We start from the raw sequence: 21,110 nt of genomic DNA, 5'->3' as shown, positions 1-21,110 counted from the left end.
TAGCAGTGTGGTTCACCCTTACAAAGGTGATCGGGGAAAGAGACTCTGGAAGTAAGTTAGAGTCCACACTTGGACAAGGGATTTTAGGATCCTGTTACCTGGATGATGGTCTAGAAGATATGGATAGAATGGATTCTAGGTGGGCACCTGTCCCATGGGGTGTGGTACAGTAGAAAGAGGCCCAGAATTGCCCTAAAGAATGTGACCAAGGTAGGGTCCCTTTTGTCTGGGTCAAAGGGTAGTTAGTACTGCCTGTGAGTGATAAGAAACATGGCTAGAAATGCATGTCTGGAGTAGGTAGTTGAGGGCTGTTACCCATTAAAAGGAGTTTGTCTATATCCTGTAGTGAGTAGGCAGCCTTTGAAATGAACTGATAAGGTCACTGGAAGATGAAAAGGACCTCAAAATGTGGAAGGTGGATTAGAGGAGAGTATTTTAAGAGGGAACAATTGAGTCAGAACAGCTCAGAGCATTTTTGGGGACTGCGAGCATCCTTTTGGATAAAAGCAAGTACGAATGAAAGAGATTAGTGAGAAACTAATTGGATGGGGCTAAGGCGTGCCATATTATGAAGAGTTTCACATGCCAGGGAAATTTTAATAACTAGTTCAGTAGTGAATGTAGACCCATTAAACATTTGAGCAGTAAAGTGGCTAGACATTTCAGGGGATTAATCTGGCAGTATGCGCAAAGGGAGGGAGCTGTCAGTAGGAACACCAGTTATGTGGTTTTCCATGTCAGAGACAATAAAGATTTGACCTAAGGAAATGATGGCAGGAATGAAGAAAGGAGAAAGGAATGAGAGATACCTCAAAGGCAGAATCTGTGTCACCTGGCAATGGACTGAGATTCAGTTTTCAAATCTGGGAGAACAGAATAATGATAACCTAAGAACTGATGGCTTAATTTAATTTTACCTCATCTTTTTCCTATAAAAATCTGACACAAAATACACATATGTACCAAAATTAATATCACAGAATCCAAAAGTTGAAAATATCACTGAAGGGTAAAAATAAGAGCAAAATTTCTCACTGCATTTATTTTTAACAATGTTACTGTGAGGTAGTGCTTTTAGTAACAAGAGAAAAGCTAAGAGTGGAGTAGGAGAGAAAGATGTTGAATTCAGTTTGAGGGGATGGTGGATGTCTGTCACACAATCAGAGCTAGTGATACTGATTTGGGAGTCATCAATAGACAAAAGCTATGGAAATTAATGAGATCATTCGGGGAGAGAAAAATAGTTAACGAAAAGGGTTCAAGGACAAACCTTTGGGAAAAGCGTAACTTAAAGGGCCGAGGAGAGGAACAGCAGTCTTAGGTGCCCTGACGTTCAGGCTAGCTTATATCAAGAAATGGTAAGGAGTCTTTTAAATATGGCTGTTTATGAAACTTCTGTATTATGTTAGATGTGACCCATTTTCTTATAGTCTTATCTCTCTTAATAATAGCTTAAAAAAACAAAACAAAACCCAAACCTCGAGATCTTCAGACAAGGAAACAATCTTACTAACTACAATGTTTGTTGTTCAGGATTCTGTGCCATCTATAGCTGTGGTCCCCAACCTTTTTGGCACCAGGTACTGGTATTCCTATGAGAATCTAATGCCTGATGATCTGAGGTGGAGCTGAGGCAGTGATGCTAGTGCCGGGGAGTGGCTGCAAATATAGATAAAGCTTCGCTTACTTGCCCACTGCTCGCTTCCTGCTGTGTGGCCTGGTTCCTAACAGGCCACGGATTGGTACTAGCCTGTGGCCCGAGGTTTGGGGACAGCTGTTCTATAGGCAGGAAAACGTTCTCTTGAATTCATTTCTAGAAATGGCCAAGTCTTCCTGCTCCAGATGCTCTTTGACTCACAACGAGGTTATGTCCTGATAAACCCATCATAAGTTGAAAATATTATCAGTTGAAAATACATTTAACACACCTAGCCTATCAAACATCATAGCTTAGCCTAGCCTACCTTAAATGTGCTCAGAATACTCACATTAGCGTATAGTTGGGCAATTACCCTGAGTTTCGCTCAATAACTGCCTTCCTCTTTTCTCACCAGAAGCAAGAGACACAAATGGGCATTTTGCAGACATGATTGGGTACAAAAACACAGGACACAATATCCAAAAACACTGGCAACACAGTACACCGTAGAGCACTGGCTGTTTATTCTGAGATCACACAGCTGACTGGGAGTTGCGGATCACAACTATTGCCCAGCATCACAAGGTAGTATTGTATCACATATTGCTAGCCCAGGAAAGACCAAAATTCAAAATTTGGAGTATGGTTCCTACTGAATACAAATCATTTTCCCACCATTGTAAAGTCAAAAAATTACATGTCAAACCAACATAAGTCAGGGACTGTCTGTACAGTGGTTCTCACTTCAGATTGTGACTGGTTTGGTTTGGTAAATGCAATGGTTTAGTAACTCTGAAAGAACCCAAGAAGCCAGTGGGCAGACTCTGGTTTATTCAACAGCTCTTGTGTGATAGATTTTTACTATGTTATTATTGATGTGATTGTACATTTGCCTCTGAAATTTCTAAGATGTGGTTAATGCATTCTAATTTCTAAATTTTAAAAATGCATTAGGTAAATATTTATTCATCATTTATCCTAGGAAGATGCTTTTCTGCATTTCAAAAAACTTTCTTTTTTCCCAGTATATACTCTGATTTTCTTTAAGGGCAATTAAGGTTGAAGCTTATTGATAACATCAATGTTTAGGCTAACAGTTCTTAGAATATAATTAGGCTTGATGACAAATTCCAGGAAAAAGAAAATAATAAATCTGAGACATAGAAATATTCAATAGTTTTCCAAATTCACAAAATAGATAAAGTACATGAGCCAGGATCTGAAACTAGGTGGGCTGATTCCAGAGCCCTCAGCTTAAATCATACTGCCTCACCATTTATGATTCCTCAGTATTTATTAATTTCATGATTTTATTTTTTCTATTTTTTTGAACCAATTTGAACTCCTGTGAGAAAACTTTAAGCATATTAGGATGAGTTCAGTGATGCTTTTTCGTTGTGTAGTTGCTTGTAACATTTATTGTTTTACTAATATAGTCAATGTTTGACAATTCAGAGTGTTGTTTTGTGTTTTACTATTCATTGCTTGAACAATTCAGACTACTTTGTTGAATAATCTAGGAAATATTCTTAACCTCTGGGAAGGGAGGGGCACATGAACTACTTTGAGAATCTGATGAAAGCTAAGTATCTGTTCCTAAGAAATTACACTCATAAAATTTTGCATGCAATTTCAGAGGCTTCATGAGTTTAACAGGTCCCTGCTATTGTTTCCTCATGGAATATACTGACAGAAAAAAAAAATCCCAGTTTTTCCAAGTAAGAGTCAACCAGTCCTTCCCCATTTGCTTCTCTGAGAAGCAAAGCACACTAAAGCTCTGTGTCCTCTTCACAGTCCCAGAACTGAAACCCTTCTCTTGGCTGCCTTATAGCGTTTACTACAACAGCCTTAGAAGTGAATAGAACTTACTGAGTACCTATTGGACAGTCAGTCAGGATTCCCAGTGTCCAGGAAGCATCCACTTAGAGTATTTCCAATCAGAAAAAGAGGCTTCTTCATATTTTGCTGGAAGGCTTGTTTTTTGTCTTCCACACTGACTTGTGAGTATTTATAAAGTTAAGGTGTAATGAGTCTGTTATCTTTTGTTATTCCAGAGCTTCCTGGGTACCAAGGGAACATCTTCTACAGAGTCTCTGTGAGATATTTTACATTTGATTTAAACCACCCTTGGGAATTAAAATCCCCAAATCATTCTGGTAACTAATGATGGATCAGGTTATAATGCTTTGGTGCATATTCTCAGGATGACTCCATCCTTGAATGCTTGGAGACAGCCTAACTGCCTTTGGCAGGACATCTGCACTGGGTGGCTTTGAAGTTGTGGCTGGGGTGGGGGTCCAGCTAATGTTTTATAGGGAATTAGATAAGGTTATGCAAAGATTGTATGACTAGGATACACCTATGGGACATTTTTGCTTGCAAGAAGAGATGGCCTTGGCTAGCATATTTATTACAACAGATGATGTAAGAGAAAAACAGTCTTAATTTCTCCTACTGTTATCATTTTTCCTACTGTTAAATATTTCCCGTTGAATCAAATTAAGGAATAAAATCATATTCAAAACCGGGTCAGTGACCAAATGTTCTAATGGTCCTATAGGACTCTCTCTCTTTCTCTCTCTCTTTCCCATCCCCTTCTGAATTGAAATTGGGGTAAATCAATACACTGATGTGGCCAGGTCACTTTATCAATGCATCTGGTCTTTCCTCATGGCCACTAGGGAAAAGAGATTAGAGCCTGGTCCTCAAGGTCATTAATTACAGCGATTCAGAACCGCCCTTAATGAATTGTTGCCAAAACACCGCCCTCAACCTCAGCATTCAAAGCAAGGCAGAGCTAAGGTGAGAGCATTCTCCAATTAGAAAGTATGTTTCTGTCTCTCAGCATTTGCCAAGTTCCTTAATACATAGCACAGAGGAGGAAACTAGAATACAAGTGTGTTTGTGTCAGACCTGGAGACATAGTTAGTGGCCTTTCCTAGTCAATTTTGCCTTTTTAAGTAACTCATAGCAGGCAAATCTATGAGTTTTTATTCTGGTTAGAGGGAAGATATTCTAGGCTATACATGGTGCAGGGTAAAATGTAAGTTTGATATTAAAATATGGGGCACTATTGACTTCTTCATATTAAATTTAAAGCATGATAATAAGATGGATAAAGATGAATGAATAAGATAATAAGATGTTGTTATTTGACTCGTACTGCAGGTGTGTCCTCTTTCTACATGGACAGACATTCAAAGAGCTAGCACAACATTCATTACTAGACTGAAACCTCACAACCTTTTTTTTCCTGCTGTTTTCAATATGACTTTATATACTTTGTTGACCAATTGCATATGTAGAACTAAAGCTTTAATTAACTAATTCACATTTCAAGGCTATTATTGCAATGCTAGGCTTTATAATTGTCTCCAGACTTTTTAACTTATCATAAGCAAATGTAGTTGACTATGGGGATCTTTTTGCTTCATACTTCCTCATGCCCAATTAAAAATTTTAAATTCTTTTTTTTTTTGCCCATGTTTTGTATTGCTTTTGCATTTGTTATTGTACTATTATTATTTATTTGGATACTACTCTCCCATGTACTTAATTTGTAAATGTACAAGCTTAAAACACACTTGTACGTAACTTGAAGAGAAAAACAAAAATTGAAATACTCATCTCCTTAATTATTATAGAACTTAACATAATGATATAAACTGGCTAAATGTTAAAGGATGAAAAAAGATATAGCAGGTAAACATCAATGAAAAGAAAGCAAGAGTGGCTGAATTAATGTCTTCAGTGCAAAGAAAATTACTAGAGACAGAGAGGGATATAATATGACAAACTTTTCAAAATGCTATTGTATTATGTTACCATTTGGAGAAACTCAGTAAAGGGTATATGGGATTTTTGTATTATTTCTTACAATTGCACGTGAATCTACAATTATCTCAAAATAAAATATTTAAAAAAATAAAGGTGGCATCATCTAGAAATATATATAAAAAATAATCACTTATTTTTTCCTTTAAACACTTCTATTTTGACAAGAAATTATATATTTGACCTCTTTATAACTATGGGGGTGAATATGCAATGAAATATACAGATGATGTATTATTGAACTGCACACTTGAAATCTATGTAATTTTATTAACCAATGTCACCCCAATAAATTTAATTAAAAAATAAATTAAAAAAAACCTAATATTATATCTGGTACACTATGTTTACTATTGTGGGTCCCAAAATAATTAGAATGATTTACCAATCCATTTTTCTTAAACTATTGCACCCTCAAAACAATGTTTAGATGTTCTTAGACAAGACATGTATACCTATAATTTTCTCTGTCTTGATAGATTTTCACTGGAATGTTCACAAACAAAGAATGTACTCAAGGGACTATATCCCAAAAGACCCCAAATCTCATAAATATAGCCTTGCTCTACAGTGACAATTCCTTGGCATTCGTCCTTATTGTTGAGGTATCGACACCTGGAGGTAATAATTTTCCTTTTATATTGATACAGAAATGCTTTTTCTCATTTTTGATTAGAAGTTAAGTTTTGGTTATTCTAAAGAAATAATCATTTGTTGAGCATCCACTTACCTTTGTGAGCCGTGGTTGCTGTTATCATGTACATCATTTTATTCAACACAATAATCCTATGAAGTATATATATTTTTAACAAAGTAATGAAGGGTTGAAGAGTCTATGTAAATTGTCTAAGATTCTGTAGGTGGTCAATGGCTATATTGGAATTTCATCCCAGGCTTGTATGGCTCCGAAGCTCATGGCATTTTCGACAATACTTTGTTTCCTTGTCATAATGGCACTCATGACTGACTAAATTTGTGTCAAAGACATCTATTTTCTTTAAATTTTTAAGCTTTTATTCAGTCTAGGGTCCACACTTAGTTAATATTAAGTTCCAGGTCTGCCCTGAACAAAGATAAAGAAGCTGGGAATTGAAGTTCAGACTCATAATTACAAGGTGTTCATAATGTGTTGTGGCTTTCTACAGTTCATTTAATTCACAATAACATTATTCAAGCATTTCTATTAAGAATAAAACTGTGACATATAGCTGGCTGAGCCCATGGCTTGATGCTGTGTGTGCATGTGTGCATGTGTGTGTGTGTGAGTTCAATCTTCTTGATAATGAATATTTGAAGAAAAATAAATATTATTCTTCTAAAATTTTAGTTGATCTTTATTGCTCAAGAAGTACCTAATACCTGTCTATGGCCATGCCACCCTGAACAAGCCCTATCCTGTGTGATCTCAGAAGCTAAGCAGAGTCGGGCCTGCTTAGTACTTGGATGGGAGACCACCTAGGAAGATCAGGTGCTATAGGCATAAAAAATAAAACATAAGGGATTGTAAGCTGACAAGGTCCTTGTAATCTGTGAGGTCAACCAAGGGTTGCCTTGCCAAAAAAAAAAAAAAAAAGAAAAAAAAAAAGAAAGAAATACCTAAAACCTAACAACATGATGTAAATATGGGTTAAGTTGCTAAAGTTAAAAAAATTTTTTTCCAAGTATTCCTGGCCTTATACAAATAAACGTATTACTATTAAGTTTTACATGAGGTATTTACATGAAGTATGAACACACTTCTTACCAAATTTACACTAGAGTGTCATGTTTTTGTAATTTATTATATATCCTCTGTAAATATAAGTATGTACATTATAATATTTTCTTCTGTTCTAATATCAATTTGTTTTGCTTTCAGTGGGCACCATTTTCAGTACAGATGAGGACTAGAAACTATACAGCTGTAACAGAGTTCATTATTTTGGGGTTAACAGAGGATACTACAATGTGTGTCATTTTATTTATTGTGTTTCTAGGAATCTATGTTGTCACCTTAATGGGCAATGGCAGCATAATCATGTTAATCAGAAGTAGCCCTCAGCTTCATATCCCGATGTACCTTTTCCTCTGCCACTTGGCCTTTGTAGACATCTGTTACACCTCATCAGTCACACCTGTTATGCTCATGGGCTTCCTCAGGGAAGGAACCTCTATCCATGTTGCTGGCTGTGTAGCTCAACTCTGTTCTGGGGTCACATTTGGGACAGCTGAGTGCTTCCTGCTGGCTGCCATGGCCTATGATCGCTATGTAGCCATCTGCTCACCACTGCTCTACTCCACCCACATGTCTCCCAGAATCTGCATTCTCTTAGTGGGGATGTCCTACCTAGGTGGATGTGTGAATGCTTGGACATTTACTGGCTGTTTATTAAGTCTATCCTTTTGTGGGCCAAATAAAGTCAATCATTTTTTCTGTGACTATTCACCACTTTTGAAGCTTTCCTGTTCTCAGGATTTTATTTCTGAAATAATTCCAGCCATCTCTTCTGGCTCTATCATTGTGGTCACTGTGTTTATCATTGCTCTGTCTTATGTCTACATCCTTTTCTCCATCTTGAAAATGAATTCCACTGAGGGGCGCCATAAAGCTTTCTCCACCTGCACTTCTCACCTCGCAGTGGTCACTCTGTTCTATGGGAGCATAACATTCATTTATGTGATGCCCAAGTCCAGCTACTCAACTGAACAAAACAAAGCGGTGTCTGTGTTCTACATGGTGGTGATCCCCATGTTGAACCCCATCATCTACAGCCTCAGAAACAAGGAAGTTAAACAGGCAATGAGAAAATTGATGGCTAGAACACATTGGTGGTCATAAGATACTAAATATATAATAAATATTATATAAAGAAGGCCTTTTCTTCAGAAAAATGGATAATATACCAAGGAAATTTCAGTATATATTCACAATATAGACCCACAAACTTCATTGTGTGATTCGCAAGAAAATTTTCAATGTAAAGAATAAATGAGTTTCACTAAGATAGGAACATCTAGCAGAAAATATGTGCTTTATCCTTTCTTCACCCACCATTTCTTGTATCTACAAGAGCAAATATTTTCAAATAAGTTCTATGCTCTTTGAATGCAGTCTTTGGAACTAACACCTAGAGGCACCTGAAACTCTTTGGATGGGAAATTAAGTGCAATTATGCCATCCAAGATCTTGTCATCTGAAAGAGATGGTGTCCATGCTGTACAGATAATGTAAAGGTTGAAATCAATGATTCTCATACTTATAAAGCTTCCATTGCCCTGCGATCTGAGCAACATTAACAAGATTCCTTCCACAGGACCTCCGCAGGTGAGCCTCCTCAAGCCAACTCAGAAAACATCTGAAAGCTCCATTTAGTTACCAGCTCTTTCTTTACAGGAATCTATTTGACAAAATACATTAAAGAGTTCCCAAGACTACTGTGGGCTAATTGTCATGACCTGGCTCCTTTCTAGATGAAGAAAGAAAGTGATATTTTTAGGTTGTTTCAATCTTGTCTAATGAATATGGCATACTTCTGTAATGTATGTTAAACCATTTCTCTTCCTTCTAATCCTATTGCCTCTAATATTGAAATTCTCCAATCTCTTGCACATAATTTACTGAAATTTCTTGCACAAAATTATTGAAAATAACCCTGAAAATGCTCTTTTAAAGCAGACTAAGTTTCATTTATAGAATTTAAAATTATTTATATTATTATATACCTCTTTGTGTTTCTTCTTCCAGTTTTTTCTATGTGAATATTTTTTTTTAATAAAAAAGAAATAACATTTTTAGAAACCTTACTTTTTCCTTTAATAAAAATGTAAACACCAAATTAATCTTAATACAAGTTATAACATAATTTTTCTTTTTAATCATCAGTAATGATCTACTGTCTCCAACATTAAGTCCAGAGTGATACCTACATGGTAGTGTGAGATGTCACTCCTTTTTGTCCTCCTTTTAAAACAACTAAATAGGCATCCGTCTACAAACAAAAGTGTCTCATTGAGAGTTGTAGGACCAAGTACCCCATACATCAAAGAATGTGGGAGGAAGTAATAGGCAGAAAGACCTCAGTAAGGGTTTCAAAACTAGCAGGAGCCAGTGAACCTGCCCCAATCCCTCTGGGCCCTGTTCAGGGAAAGCCTGAAGAGTGCTGACTTTGGCAGAAATCAATAGATGAGAGACTTTGTGGAAGTCCAGTCTTACAGAGGGCTACTCCAGCACATCATTGGAGAAAAAATATATATGAGTTTTGACATATTGGTGACTGAAAGAGGAACTTTGCTGGTGCCTTCTCCCCCCAGACAACACTGCAAGAGGCTGAACTAGTGGGCAGTGCCTTCTCTGGTGGAGGAAAGGGAGAACAGTGAGTGAGTGCCTGGCTTCCCTAGCTGTGCAGGACATTGTTGGAAAACCCCCCTCTCTCTAGCAGCACCCGTACTATGAGGTAGGACCTCCATGACTGGGGGGAGGTAGGAGATCAGGATAGAGGCAGACGATATTAAAGGGCATTAAAGGAACATGGTTAGGCTGACTGACGTGCTCAGTACTTCAGTGGGAAGTCCACCCACAGCCTTTGGGAGGACCTCACCAAGGGGCCCCCATCTGGACCTGCAGACACCCTTAACACACAAAGTGGTAAACCCTAACCTCTCCGTGTTCTGCAGATGGCTTCTTGTGTGTGTTCCTGAGTGCAGTGAGAGCGAGCTCCAGTAAATGGAATGCTCTCAGAAAACCAGAACAGATTCTGTAGGCAAGGCAGAAACTATGAACTTGAGCTGCAGTACTACTTTCTGGAAAAAAAAAAAAAGAGAGATTTCCAGCAGCAGTGTGGTGAGTTGTAAGAACCAGGGAAAATGTAAAAGCTTAAGAATTCAGGGCTTCTGGTCAAGACGGTGAAGTAGGTAAATGCTATTCTTGCCTCCTCCCATGAATACCTCAAAATTCAACTAAAGTATGGAACAACCATCATGGAGAATCGCCTGAAGTCTAGCTGAACAAAAGTTCTATAAATAAGGATATACAGAAGAAGCCACCATAAGACTGGTAGGAGGCACAGAGATGCAGAATAGGATGGTGCTGTACCCACATGTGGCGGTTAAATATTGGGAGGGCTATCTTGACCATGGAGGTCCCCCCTGGGCAGCGAGGGGTCCCAGCCCCACACCAGTCCAAGGTTCCAGTGCTGGGAAGAGAAGTCCTCATAACTTTTGGCTGTGAAAACCAGCAAAGATTGTGGCTGAGTGAGACAGAGGATGACTGGAGTCCCAGGTGTTCCTTTTAAAGGGACCACACATGGCCTTACTGACAGACTCACTCACTCTGAGTTCCAACACTGGGGCAGCTGTTCGAGAAGCACCTGGGACATATGGGGAGGACTGAATTGTCTGGCTTTAGGAAAAGGGCTGGAGGGGCGGCTTTCTCTCAGACAGAAGTACTGGCAGATGCCATTGTTCCTCAGTTAAGTTCTCTCACCACCCAGCCTGTACATGCAGGTGGGCACCGTATCTGAGTCTCCATCAACCTAGCTATCACTGTCTGCTCCGCTCTGGTGATTTCCTGAGACCTTGTCTCACTCAACTTGTAGGCCCAACTAAGACGCTTCCAGTGGCTTTTCCATACAAATGGCCTGTCTTAACACATGCTGAGGACTTTCCTAAAACCTCTCAAAGGTTCACAAACCCCAAACAAGTGGCATCTGACTTCAGCATGCCCTGTACATCTTGTTTAGCAGATCTAAACCCAGCACTAACAACAGGCGGCCTTGGTTCGCAGCTTAGCCTCTCCTAGGCACCTCTAAGCCAAGCACACATGGCAGATCACTTTGTAGTTCATACCAAGTGGCCCCAGGCGGGACACAGGCAGCAGCTGACTTTGGCCTGCACCAGAGCCCCTCCTAAGAGGCCCCAGAACCAACAGTCCTGTGGCCAGCTTCAGACTATACCAGAGAACCACTCAATCATCTCCACAAATGACCAATCTAAAAAGCAGACTTGGCAGGCACCAGAGACCCACTAAAGTGAATCCTGTTCTGTAGGGTCAGCCCCTGCAAAACAATTCCTCCACTGAAGTCATGGTAAGTCTTCACAACCAATCAGCCTGAGGGTCAATCCCTCTCATTGATGTGCCTAGAGCAATCAAGTCTCAACTACAACAGAAGGGCACACACAATCCATACAGGTGACATACCTAGAGAACCTGGCTCAGGTGATAAGGGAGACTGTGCTACGGAGCCCTACCAGACACCTATTACGTAAAGCCACTCTACTAAGACTGGGAGACATAGCAGCCATACCTAATACATAGAAACAAACACAGTGAGGCAGCCAAAATTAGGAGACAAAGAAACATGTCCCAAATGAAAGAAGAGAACAAAGCTCCAGAAAAAGAGCTAAACAAAATGGAGACAATCTATCAAATGCAGAGTTCAAAACACTGGTTATAAGGATGTTCAATGATCTCAGTAAGAACTTTAACAAAAAGATAGGAAAAATACAAGTAGAGATAGAAAATATAAAAAAAACTAATCAGAAATAGGGAATATAATTAATAACTGAAATGAAGACTACATTAGAGGGAATCAACAGATTAGATGAAGCAGAGGATCAAATCAGCGATTTAGAAAAGAAGGTAGCAGAAAACACCCAATCAGAACAGCAACAAGAAAAAAGAATTCCCTTCCCCCAAATGAGGAAAGTTTAAGGGGCCTCTGGGACAACATCAAGCATACCAACATTTGTATCATAGGGGTACCAGAAGTAGAAGAAAGAGAGAGCAAGGAATTGAAAACCTATTTGAAGAAATAACAACAGAAAACTTCCCTAATCTGGTGGAGCAAATAGGCATAAAAGCTCAGGGAGTACAGAGAGTCCCAAACAAGATAAACCCAAAGAGGTTGATACATCATTAAATCAACATGCCAAGAGAAAGAATCTTAAAAGCAGTCAGAAAAAAGCAGTTAGTTACTTACAAGGGAGCTCCCATAAGGAGCTTATGAGGGAACTCCCAGAAACTTTTCAGGTCAAAAGGGACTGGCACAAAATAATCAAAGTGAAGGAAAGCAAGGACCTACAACCAAGATTACTCTACCCGGGAAAGTTAACATTTAGAATCAAAGGACAGATAAAGAGCTTCTCACATAAGAAAAAGCTAAAAGAGTTCATTATCACCAAACTAGTATTATAAGAAATGTTAAAGGGACTTCTTTAAGAAGAAAAAGATAAAAAAATATGAATAATAAAATGGCAATAAGTACATATCTATTACAATTACTTTAAATATAAATGGATTAAATGCTCCAATTAAAAGATGCAGAGTGCCTAGTTGGATAAGAAAACAAGACTCTTACATTTGCTGCCTGTGCAAGACTGGATCGAAAAACACACGAGACTTAAAGTAAAGGGATGGAAAAAGATTTTTAATGAAAATATTAACAACAGCAAAAAGCAGGGGTAGCAATACTTATATCAAACAAAGTAGTCTTTAAAACAAAGGCATAACAAGAGACAAAGGACCTAGTAATCCCACTTTTAGATATTTATCTGAAGAAATCCAAAACACAACTTTGAAGGGACATGTGAATCCATATGTTCATTGAAATAATAGCCAAGATATGGAAGCAACCTAAGTGTCCATCAACAGATGAATGAACGAAGAAGTGATACATATATAGGATGGAACATTGCCCAGCCATAAAAAAGAATGAAATCTTGCCATTAGCAACAACATGAATGGGCTTAGAGGGTATTATGCTAAGTGAAATAAATCAGACAGAGAAAGACAAATACCATATGATTTCATTCATATGTGGAATCTAAAAATCAAAATAGACAAAACAGAAACAAACTCAGATATAGAGAATATTTTGATGGCTGCCAGATGGGAGGGACTTGGGAAGATAAGTGGAGATGGGAAGGAATTAAGAGGTACAAAAACAGTTATGGGGATGTAAAACATAGCATAGAGAATATAATCATCAATATTGTAATTGCTATATATGGTGTAAGATGGGTACTAGATTTATCAGGGTGATCACTTAGTGAGTTATATAAATGTCTAATCACTGTGTTGCACATCTGAAACTAATGTAACATTGCATGTCAAGTGTAATTGAAAAATAAAAAATTATTTAAAAAATAAACTGTACAACAGATTCTAAAAAAAAAGAAAAAGAATTCTGTCACAAGAGGGAGCAAGAAGTGTGCAGCAGGTATATCCATACATGGTCAAAGTAAATCCCAGACATAACAGGACCAATGAACAACATATCCCACATGAAGACAACTAGGAGCTATCTGCTGCTTCAAATGTGAAAGTAGCAACATAAAACTACAAGAAATATAAGGAATCAGAAACATGGTGGCCTGAGGGGCCCCCTTGATATCTCCCCTTAAAATTATAACAAGTTGAACAGCTATAATCCAACAAGGATTTCCAGCCTAACACACATTTCTGAGAGATCTGGGCATTGAAACATCTGAACATGGGTGAATTGGGGCAAACAGGGGAGGAGGGAAGGGAGTAGAGCAGAGACAGTTGCCACAGATGAAGCCCAGAGCTCACAGCAGGACTTGGAGAGAGAGGAGAAATCAGATAGCTGCGTGCACTCTCTGTAGCCCCAAGCACTCCTGCATCAGTGATTGGCATATACTATGGCTGAACTCAGCAAGATATCAGGGCAGAGACCAGAATACAGAAGTGCGACAGCTGTGTTCTAACAGCTCTCACTGCCAGGCAGAAAACAAAGCCACTGGGGCTGGCCACCTCCGCCCACCCTCCCAGAACTTGCTTCCCCACACCCTCCCAGAGCTAGCAGCAGGCCCCAGAAAAAACTGTCAATGAGTGTCGGACTACAAAGCAGAGTATCTACAGCCCAGAGAACTGAAGAGATAGCTTTTGAGTGGCAGATACATCTGCATGTAATCCCTATGACAGGGTTAGAGATACAGAGGCAAGGCAGCTGAGGTCTGGCAGTCATCATTACTGACAAGAAAACAAAGCTGCAAACATATCAGCAGCCTCTCTCAACCCAACCTGCTCTTACCCATTGAGGCTGATCCCAGCATAGGCACCTGGGACACCTCAGGGAGGACACTAAAACTGCATCTGGCTGCTAGGATAGCACTGGGTCTTCAGAAGCTAGGAACTCAATTGCCCACCACATTCTCCCACACAGGTGGAGCCCTGAGACTGAGGCGACCTGGTCACAAAGGAGATAACCACTTTCCCAGAGAATCAAAGGCAAACGTTGCCCAGCAGAGGAACGGGAGGCCTACTCAGTACGGGAGGCTTGTGCGCCACCTATTGAAAAACAAAAGAAATACCTCTTCTTATCAACCCGCTAAAGAGGCATCAGTCTTAATAATAATAAAAACTGCAGAGTTTATTCCCATAAATGCCTAGGAGGGGAAATAATCCATCAAATACCATGAACAACCAAGGTAACAAGGCAGCTCAGAAAGAAAATGAGCACTAGAGAAGAATGCATAAGCAGCTGTTTTGGGAGGGAAGGCTTTGTATATATCAATTATATCCAGTTTGTCTAATGAGTCATTTAAGGATGTTATTTCCTTATTGATTTTCTGTTTGGATTATCTGTACATATCTGACAGTGGGGTATTTAGGTCCCCTACTACAATAGTGTTTTGGTCTGTTTCTCCCTTTAGTTCTGTTAGTAAAATCTTTACATATTTCTGGGCTCCCTGATTGTGAGCATAGATATTAATAAGTGTTATGTCTTCTTGGTGCATGATTCCCTTTATCATTATGAAGCGTCCCTCAGTATCTTTCTTTACCTTTTTTATTTTGAAGTCTATTTCATCTCATATTAGGACTGCTACTCCTGCTTTTCTCTGAATGCCATTTGCTTGAAATATCTACCCTTTCACTTCAAGTCTATATTTGTCTTTGGAGCTGAGATCTGTCTCCTGGAGGCAGCATATGGTGAGTTCAGTCCTTTTACATTTAAGGTGATTATTGAAATATGAGGTCTTCTTATAACCATTTTATCTTTTGCTTTCTGGTAGCTCGGTGTTTCCATTGCTTCCTTGTCCTTGTGTTTCTGCTTTCTTTATTTTGGTTGGCTTTTGTGGGTTTTGCCTCTGGTTCTTCTTGTTTTATGTTACATACTTCAGTTCTGAATCTTTGGTGTGTGGTTACCATTACAAATATGTAAATGATAGTTTTATATATATATATATATATATATATATATATATATATATATATATATATATATATATATATATATTACAGTCATCCATTTTCTTCTGTGCATGCCTTATCTCCTCCATTCTCCTTAGCAAATTTGGATCTTTGAATCCTCCCTGTTTCAGTAACTGTTGTCTCAATTTATCCTTATGAATGCTGAATGTTTATTACTATCTTGCTATAGCAATTCTCTTCTTATCATTTAAGCTTATAATGCCCTGTTCTTAGTAAGGATTGCACTCCTCTGTTTCTATTTGCCTTATAGTCACCTTATTCCTAATCATGTATATATATTTTTTGTCACTTTGTTTTGGGTGAGCTGACTCCTTTCAGTATTTCCTGTAGTGGAGGCCTCATAGTGGAGAATTCCCTCAATTTTTGTATGTCTGGAAAGATCTTGATTTCTCCTTCATATCTAAAGGAGAGCTTAGCTGGACACATTATTCTAGGCTGGTAGTTCCTTTCACTTAATATTTTGAATATGTGATTCCACTCCCTTCTAGCTTGTAAGATTTGTGCTGAGAAGTCTGACGATAATCTAATGAGTTTTCCTTCATAAGTTACTGTTTTCTTCTCCCTAGCTGCCCTGAGATTTGTGTCTTTGTCATTGATTTTTGATAATTTTCATACAATGTGTCTTAGTGAAGGCGTTTTTGAGTTGAGATAATTGGGTGTTCTGTTGACTTCTGGAATCCAAGTTCCAACTCATTCCTTAGATTTGGGAAATTCTCGTCTACTTATCTGAAAATACTTTCTGATCCTTGCTCCTTTTCCTCGCCTTCGATAATGCCCATTATTCTTTTGTTTCCTCTTGTAGTTCTTGTATTTCTCTTTCATTATTTTTCATTCTTTGGTTTCTCTCTTCTTCCCTCTGATTTATTTCTAGATTCTGTCTTCGATATCACTGATCTTTTCCTCCATTTGGTAGACTCTATTTCCCAAGCTTGCTATTTCATTTTTCAACTCTTGCAGTGCGTGTTTTTTTTTTTATCTCCAGAAGATTTATTCTGTTCTTTTTGAGAGTTTAATCTCCTTGCTCTGCTCATCTAGTTTTTTTTTTCCAATTCTTGAAATTGTTGATTTGAGTTGTTTTGGATCTCACTGAGTTTTCCAGAAGTACTATCCTGAATTCTGTCATTTAAGTTGCATATTTCTATGTCTGTAAGCTTATTTTTCTGGAGACTGTTCTCTTTCTTTCTGAGATGCCTTGTCACCTTGGTTGTTCATGGTGTTTAATGGACTATTTCTCCACCTGGGCATTAATGGAAGTGTATTCAGCTTTTTTCTAGAAAGAAGATGTATTATATAAAGGTCTCTCTTCAGCCTGCTGCAAAGAAGGCGTTTTTCTTTTGGTTTCCAGTAGGTGGTGTCTAAGCCTCTTGGATCCCTGCTTTATATAAAGTCTTAATAATGCCTTTTTTTCTTTTCTTATAGATGTTTAATCGAGCTAACTACTCTCAGTCTCAGTCTCTGTCAGTGTTAGCGACAGTTTTGGTAGCATTTGCTCAGAATCCCCTGGGGCTCCTTGGTGATCGGTCTTAGAGGATATGGGTGGAGGGTCCCTCTGTGATGGGGTTTGGGGGCTGCGGCTCAGTCTTGGTTTTGCAACTCTAGTCAGTAAAAATCAACTGTTGTTTCTCTGCTGTCCTGCTTCTCTGCTTCCTACCCTGATGACTGGGCCCTGCTGTCAAACGTGTGGAGCTCACAGCACTCCCAGGCAGGGCTGTTCAGAGAACTCACCGCACCTTCTTCTCTCCTCCTCCTACTACAGGGAGCTGTAGTGCCTGCGAGAGGCAGCTTCTTTATTTCTCCCAGTCCACTGCCCGACACCTGGGGTTCTGATCTGTGGTAGCTCTTATGCACAGATCCCACGCTCAGATGTGCTGGTGTGCAGCTTGGGTGTTTTTTGTTGAATTTTAGATGTTCAGCTTATTGTTGTTTCAAGGGGAAAGATCTGAGGATGTCTCTCACTCCGTCATGGATCTCCAAACTCCAGGAAATCTCTATATATACTACTTCAGGGATACTGGTGGTGGGTCAGAGGCTCGCAAGGGATTCATACTGAGAAAGTCTGCATTATCTGGCACCAGAATGAGGGCTGGAAGGGCAGCAACCACTGTGCCTTAGTTGGGCCCCTCTACGGGGCTATCTACAAACTGCACCAGCTTGACCGTCGGAAAGAAAATGGAATCTCTCCAGAAAATAAACTTTAAAACATGCAAATATGTGATTTAAATGACAAAAAAAAAAAACAACCCCAAGATCATAGTTCTGAAAAAAAAACATGAAGATGCAAGAAAACTCAGATAGGCAGTTTTTAAAACCCAGAAATAAAATCAATGAACAAAAGGAATACTTCAGCAAAGAGACTGAAACTTTAAAAAAGAACCCAATGGAAATTCTGGAGCTGAATAACTCATTAAAAGAGATGAAGAATAAAACAGCAAGCTGAGGAAAAAGAGCTGACCAGATGGAGGAAAGAATTAGTGATATTGAAGACTGAAATCTGAAAATGACGCAGATGGAAGGAGATGGAGACTTGAGAGTAAAAATAAAAAATGAAAGAACTCTACAAGAACTATCTGATACCATCAGAAAGAGAAACATAAGAATAATGGGTATACCTGAAGGAGAAGAGAGAGAGAAGGGAACAGAGAGCCTATTCAAACAAATAATTGGGTTCCAAAATGGGATCCTCAAACCCAATAAACAAACAGAACACCTTATTATCTCAATCCAAAAAACCTTCTTCAAGGCATATTATATTAAAACTGTCAAAAATTAATGACAAAGAAAGAATTCTCAAGACAGCCAGGGAAGACAATTTATAAAAGAAAACCCATTAGGTTATCATTGGATTTTTCAGCAGAAACTTTACAAGCTAGGAGGGAGTAAATCAAGTATTCAAATTCTGAAAGACAAAAATTACCAGCCAAGAATAATATATCCAGCAAAGTTCTCCTTTAGATATGAAGGGGAAATAAAGATATTTCTAGACATACAGTAGCTGAGGGAATTTTCCACCGTAAGGCCTGCATTACAGGAAATAATGAAGGGGGTTATTCTACCTGAGACAAAAAGACAAAAAAATACAAAATTATGAGTAAGATGACTACAGACAAACAGAAACAGGAAATTGCAAACTTTATTAAGAACAGGATATTATAAACTTAAATATTACATAATGGTTAAAGGTAAAAAACATTTTCAAAAGAAAAGAAAATAGCTATTGCATTTCAGAAATGAACTCAGCATAAACAGGATAATTCGAAACAACAAAAACAGAAAAGGAAAGGGAGTAGAGCTCTGAACTTGCAAAGAGGAATTGAGATAAGACACAGGCAGAATAAAAAGGACTACTGTAAGAACAAGGAAGAGAAAAAGAAAAAAATAAAGAAAAAAGAAAAATAAATAGTAGCATTGGAAAATATGAAATTTTCTTATATATATAAACTTAAGAGTAACTACACACACACACAAATCCAGAACTGTGACACATAACATAAAACAAGAGGGAACAGAGGGAAAAATCATAGAACATCATCAAATTAAAGTAACAGACAAAAACACAAGGACAAAGAAACAATGGAGAAACCAAGGCAACAGAAAACAAAAGACAAAATGGCTATAGGAAAACTTATGTGTCAATAATCACCCTAAATGTAAATGGACTGAACTCACCAATAGAGAGGCACAGGATAGCATACTGGATCCAAAAACAAAACTCAATCATATTCTGCCTTCAAGAGACACATCTCAGCTACAAGATAAATATGTTTCTACATTTTGATTTTTTAGTGCTATTGTCTATGAATTCTGGTTTGATTCTAATATTTTTATCCCCGTTAGTATGTTTTTATCTTCTTTAGCATGCATCTGAAATGTTTCTGTACATTTTTCTTTTAAGTCTGATACACATCACCTGCACCACCATCACTGACATCAAAAAATAGAACTTATCAGTATGATAGAAGCCCACATGGGATTTTATGGAATATGAACCTGGAAAGCACATACTGGCAGCACTTCCCACACCTAGTACAGGTGACTGGTTCATGCATGGTGTGTTATTGCATGTACTTTGCATGGTAAATGAAATGGGTGGAATCTTTGGACTGCAGTCTGTGAATGAAAATCCTTTTTCCTCAGGATAACTGGTACTTTTTCCACTGGACGCAGATTAGATAGAATGTATCACTAAGTGTTGCTGGCAGCCTTACTGCTGCCAGGAGGGGTGAACTTCCCTGAGAAAGAAATCTGCTCCAGGAAGGCAGTGGTGAGAAGCAGACGAAGGTAACCTGCATTCTGGCCACATGATCCAGTTCCAGACAAAGCCAAGTTGCAGATTCATTCATCTCTTCACTCTGCTGGGACTGAGCCAATGGCCTATTAATTGTTCAAGCCAGTTTGGACTGATCCCCGAGTCTCTGATTCTCATACAATTCCACGAGATTAATGACATTATGTTTATTTTACAAACAAAAAAAAAAAGCAAAAGAATCAGAGAAGCTAAATGATTTGTTTAAATCACGCAAACTAGGCCAGATCTTTTCACTTCTAGGTTAAAATTTCTACCTATGAAAACGATTTAATAACATTTTTCTCACAAATTTTCAGTGACTCTATATTTCTACTAGAAATGATCAAACGTTCTTCTTGCATGGTGGGAGGGCACGCAGGCTTTCTACAGAGGCTTCAATCTACTTTCCTTAACTTGCTTCCCACCACTGCCCAAACTGTGCATCTCATCTAATCAGATCTTCTACCTCTAGCTCACCTGCCTTTGCCCACCCCCGCCACTCTCTTCTTTCCCCATTTACAACCTTTATTCAGCCTCTGCTTTCACCTCCTATTGGGAGATATCATGGTGAAACTGAGTCTCCTGTGTGAAGAGGCATTTTTCCCTATAGGAATATGAAGATGCTGTGGCTCCACGTTTGTGCTCTTGAGCTTTTTCACCAGAGGGGCCAAGTTCAAGCCTCTTTAGTTATCATGCAAAAATACGGAAAAGTGCTTATGAAGTGATTCCATCTTCTCTAGGGAAGGCTTCTCCAGGGCATACATATATTACAATGCCATATGATGTTCTAGAATCAGTGTACCAAATCACTGAGTTATATTTATGAGAAGGTGGTTTTTGACCAGAGGTAAAACTTCTGATGAAGCGGCGTGAAATTTAAAGAGACAGAGTCAATAGGTAAGAAAGTGAAGATTCTGCTTGTGTATCTGTTGGGATATCCACCTACATTGCTCCTCCTCGACAGTCGGAGATGTTGAAGTAAAGTCTTAGTGCTCAGGAATACCGGACACGGCTGAAATATTTAAGTCAGTTTTTTCTCTTCTTTATAGAGAAGAGTTCAGGCAATAATTGGAGGTAAAAGTACTTTGCATGTACTAATCATTAAAACTTAGAAGTTTGCAACTGGAAGGGAACTTGGTAAA

The 21,110-nt window shown here is 38.5% G+C and overlaps 1 protein-coding gene and 1 pseudogene across 1 annotated transcript; both read left to right on the top strand.

Annotated features, from left to right (window-relative positions):
• The first annotated feature begins 6,834 nt into the window (after nucleotides 1-6,834).
• LOC120603293 (uncharacterized) lies at nucleotides 6,835-6,953 on the top strand (annotated as a pseudogene).
• A 381-nt stretch (nucleotides 6,954-7,334) lies between these two features.
• LOC120603114 (olfactory receptor 508-like) lies at nucleotides 7,335-8,291 on the top strand. Its single transcript, XM_039863447.1, has one exon. The coding sequence runs from the start codon at nucleotides 7,353-7,355 to the stop codon at nucleotides 8,289-8,291; it is 939 nt and encodes a 312-aa protein (XP_039719381.1). The 5' UTR covers nucleotides 7,335-7,352.
• The last annotated feature ends 12,819 nt before the right edge of the window (nucleotides 8,292-21,110 follow it).

This window comes from Pteropus medius, unplaced genomic scaffold (genome assembly GCF_902729225.1).
Source record: "Pteropus medius unplaced genomic scaffold, Ma_sr-lr_union100, whole genome shotgun sequence".
Lineage (NCBI taxonomy): Eukaryota > Metazoa > Chordata > Mammalia > Chiroptera > Pteropodidae > Pteropus > Pteropus medius.
This window is presented reverse-complemented; position numbering and strand designations above follow the sequence as displayed.

Bases quoted from the DNA above. Each gene is read 5' to 3' on its own strand.
- LOC120603114 (XM_039863447.1), top strand. From the start codon at position 7,353: ATGAGGACTAGAAACTATACAGCTGTAACAGAGTTCATTATTTTGGGG.